At 38.0% G+C, this 3851-nt stretch overlaps 1 protein-coding gene across 1 annotated transcript; it reads left to right on the top strand.

Annotated features, from left to right (window-relative positions):
• The first annotated feature begins 832 nt into the window (after nt 1-832).
• On the top strand, nt 833-1804 carry LOC122440850 (olfactory receptor 2H1-like). Its single transcript, XM_043467539.1, has one exon. It carries the CDS (start codon nt 833-835, stop codon nt 1802-1804), a length of 972 nt encoding a protein of 323 aa, XP_043323474.1.
• Nucleotides 1805-3851: the final 2047 nt, after the last annotated feature.

Below are 3851 nucleotides of genomic sequence, written 5' to 3' on the forward strand. Positions count from 1 at the left end.
ATGCTTTTTTTACGACCTGAAATAGCTTTTTATTCTTCCATGTTTCTTAGCACATTGAAAGTAAATTTTCTGTGCTCTGCCAAAGCTCCATCATCCAGAGTGATTCTGTGTACATATTTAAGTTTATAGTCATTTCCTCTTTTTTTTTGAAAGAAAATAAATAGCTATTGATCTCTATTGAATGGTAGTTGTTTTATCTACCTTATTTCATCCAATCACACACAAAAAAGAATATTGATGTATATTTTAAAGTTATCTATTAAGTAAGTTTAAATTGTTTTAGTTAAAAATGGTAAAACATTCAACTTAGATTTGCCTCATTTAAAAAGTGGTATGGTTCCTATCCCAAATTTCTGTTCTTCAGACACTAAAAAATTATTTATGTTCAGGGTATCACTGTTCAGAACCACCATTTCATGTGTTCTTATTCATATCACCAAACTGCAAATTGTACCCTGATAATTTAAATAACTACATATTTCAAAGCAAAGCCTTGCTGTTCAACATTTTATTTAGCTACTACATACATGGCATGAACAATGTGGGAGGAAAATGTATGTGATCTAAGGTGATTATATGAGGATGTCTGATGGGGATGTTATGATTACAGATTATGGAAATGAATCCCAAGGTTATTTTTTAATGAATACTCCTTTCTATGTTAAACTCACAGCTTTTTAGAAGAGAGATTGTATGCTATTGGTCTAAGGTAAGAAAATCACCAGTATGTCTCATTTCCCAAGACCTTACAGAAAACAAATTCTTTTCCTGTCTAGTTAACCTATTCAAATCTATTCACATTTTTTTTTCTTAAAATTATGTCCAAAACTCTATGCCAAAAGCAACAGGAAGCACCAACGAGAGCTTCCCTGTGGGATTTGTACTTCTTGGCTACTCTGAATTTCCCAAGCTAGAAATGGTTCTCTTCTGGATAGTGATCTTCCTATACACCATGATCATTCTCTCCAATGTGACTATCATCTTGCTGTCATGCATGAGCCCTCAACTCTACACCCCCATGTACTTCTTTCTTAGCAATCTCTCTTTCTTGGATCTCTGCTTCACCACGACTGTTGTGCCCCAAATGTTGTTCAACTTGCGGGGGCCAGACAAGAGCATCACCTACACTGGATGCATCATTCAGCTGGGCATGGTGCTCTGTGTTGGTGCCACACAAGGTGGCATGCTGGTGGTGATGGCTTTTGACCGCTATGTTGCTATCTGCCAGCCCCTGCGCTATACTATCATCATGCATCCTCAGTTCTGTTGGAAACTGGTGCTTATGTCTTGGCTGTCTGGACTGATTGAATCTGTTACCCAAACACCTATCACATTCCAGCTGCCGTTTTGTGCCCACCACTGTCTGGATGACTTTCTCTGTCAGGTTCCTTCTCTCATAAGACTGACTTGTGGAGACACTTCCACTCCTGAGTGGCAGATGACAGTCTCTGCTGTTTTCTTTACCATCTTGCCCATGGGGTTGATCCTGACTTCTTACGGCTACATAGCTCAAACTTTAGGTAAAATCCAATCTGAGGAGGGAAGACAGAAAGCCATTGCTACCTGCTCCTCCCACCTCACTGTGGTCTTCATGTTTTATGGGACAGTGGCCATGGTTTACACAGACCCTAAGAACCAATTTGCTTCAAGACATGGCAAGTTTGTCAGTTTCTTCTTCACTGTGGTCACACCATTGCTGAACCCTCTCATCTATACCCTGCGGAACAAAGAAGTGAAGAGTGTCTTGCGAAGACAGCTGAGGAAGGGCATCAGCATAAGAAAAAAAAAGAAACTGATCTTTTGAACCAGAATGTGACATCCACTCTACATGACAGTCTTTGAATTATTACTAAAATTGGGTGGATTTACTTCAAAGACAGTACTTTATGAGTTACTCTTTATTCCTACAATTGGCATGTCATTTTTGTAAAAATGTCTGTACAAAATTAATATTTTATTCATCTATTTAGTGTTCAAATATATTTGTCTAAGGAGATACACCATTTGTAGAATGAAATTTTGATGAATTTATCTTTCTTAAGCAACATATGCAGCATGAGCTAAAACATTTTAAAATTATAAGAACAATAAATTATAAATTATCTTTCATATATATTTTAAAATTGAAAAAATAAAAAGAAATGTTTATCATGAATTTTTTTAGACAAGCCTAAAGGGAGGAAAACTTTTCTGGAGTTTCCTTAAGTTCTTTCTACACATCCAGTCTTCCTTCTTTAATTTGACTATAAGAATGACATTTTGGGTATAAAGAAGAAATCTTACATGTACCTATTTTGCTATATTTTCCTTTTATTTACAATTTTTTTTTCAGGGTTGGGAAACTTTTTTATTTATTTATTTTTTTCCATTTATTTTTATTAGTTGGAGGCTAACTACTTTACAATATTATAGTGGTTTTTGCCATACATTGACATGAATCAGCCATGGATTTACATGTGTTCCCCATCCCGATCCCCCCTCCCGCCACCCTCTCCATCCCATCCCTCTGGGTCTTCCCAGTGCACCAGCCCTGAACACTTGTCTCATGCATCCAGCCTGGGCTGGTGATCTGTTTCACCCTTGATAGTATACTTGTTTCAATGCTGTTCTCTCAGAACATCCCCCCCTCGCCTTCTCCCACAGAGTCTAAAAGTCTGTTCTGTACATCTGTGTCTCTTTTTCTGTTTTGCATATAGGTTTATCCATCTTTCTAAATTCCATATATATGTGTTAGTGTACTGTATTGGTCTTTATCTTTCTGGCTTACTTCACTCTGTATAGTGGGCTCCAGTTTCATCCATCTCATTAGAACTGATTCAAATGAATTCTTTTTAATGGCTGAGTAATATTCCATGGTGTATATGTACCACAGCTTCCTTATCCATTCGTCTGCTGATGGGCATCTAGGTTGCTTCCATGTCCTGGCTATTATAAACAGTGCTGCGATGAACATTGGGGTGCACGTGTCTCTTTCAGATCTGGTTTCCTTGGTGTGTATGCCCAGGAGTGGGATTGCTGGGTCATATGGCAGTTCTATTTCCAGTTTTTTAAGAAATCTCCACACTGTTCTCCATAGTGGCTGTACTAGTTTGCATTCCCACCAACAGTGTAAGAGGGTTCCCTTTTCTCCACACCCTCTCCAGCATTTATTGCTTGTAGACTTTTGGATAGCAGCCATCCTGACTGGCGTGTAATGGTACCTCACTGAGGTTTTGATTTGCATTTCTCTGATAATGAGTGATGTTGAGCATCTTTTCGTGTGTTTGTTAGCCATCTGTATGTCTTCTTTGGAGAAGTGTCTGTTTAGATCTTTGTCCCGTTTTTTTGATCAGGTCATTTTTATAAGATGAAACCATAGGCAGGTACCTCTGAGGTGTTTGAATAGAGGTGTTTAGGTACTCTTCTCCTATGAGAGAGATCTATAGATTTAATTCATACTTATTTTATTCTTTTTGTAATTACTAATACATATTTCTTAAATATTTGGTCATATCTATTCTTCTACCCACGTAAGATGTGCTGTGCTGTGTTTAGTCACTCAGTCATGTCTGACTCTTTGCAACCCCATGAACTGTAGCCCGCCAGGCTCCTCTGTCCACGGGATTCTCCAGGCAAGAATACTGGAGTGTGTTTCCATACCCTCCTCCAGGAGATCCTCCCAATCCAGGGATTGAACCCAGGTCTCCCACATTGTAGGTGGATTCTTCACTGTCTGAGCCACCATATAAGATAAGGCTATTTAAATATAAAATGGCATATTTTAAAAAAGTAATTTTCTCATGTATTCTCTGATAAAACAGAGAATCTTTCTTATAAAGTTGTACAAAAATAACTCAGCCAAAATCCAGGTG

The sequence above is a fragment of the Cervus canadensis genome, chromosome 4 (genome assembly GCF_019320065.1).
Source record: "Cervus canadensis isolate Bull #8, Minnesota chromosome 4, ASM1932006v1, whole genome shotgun sequence".
NCBI lineage: Eukaryota > Metazoa > Chordata > Mammalia > Artiodactyla > Cervidae > Cervus > Cervus canadensis.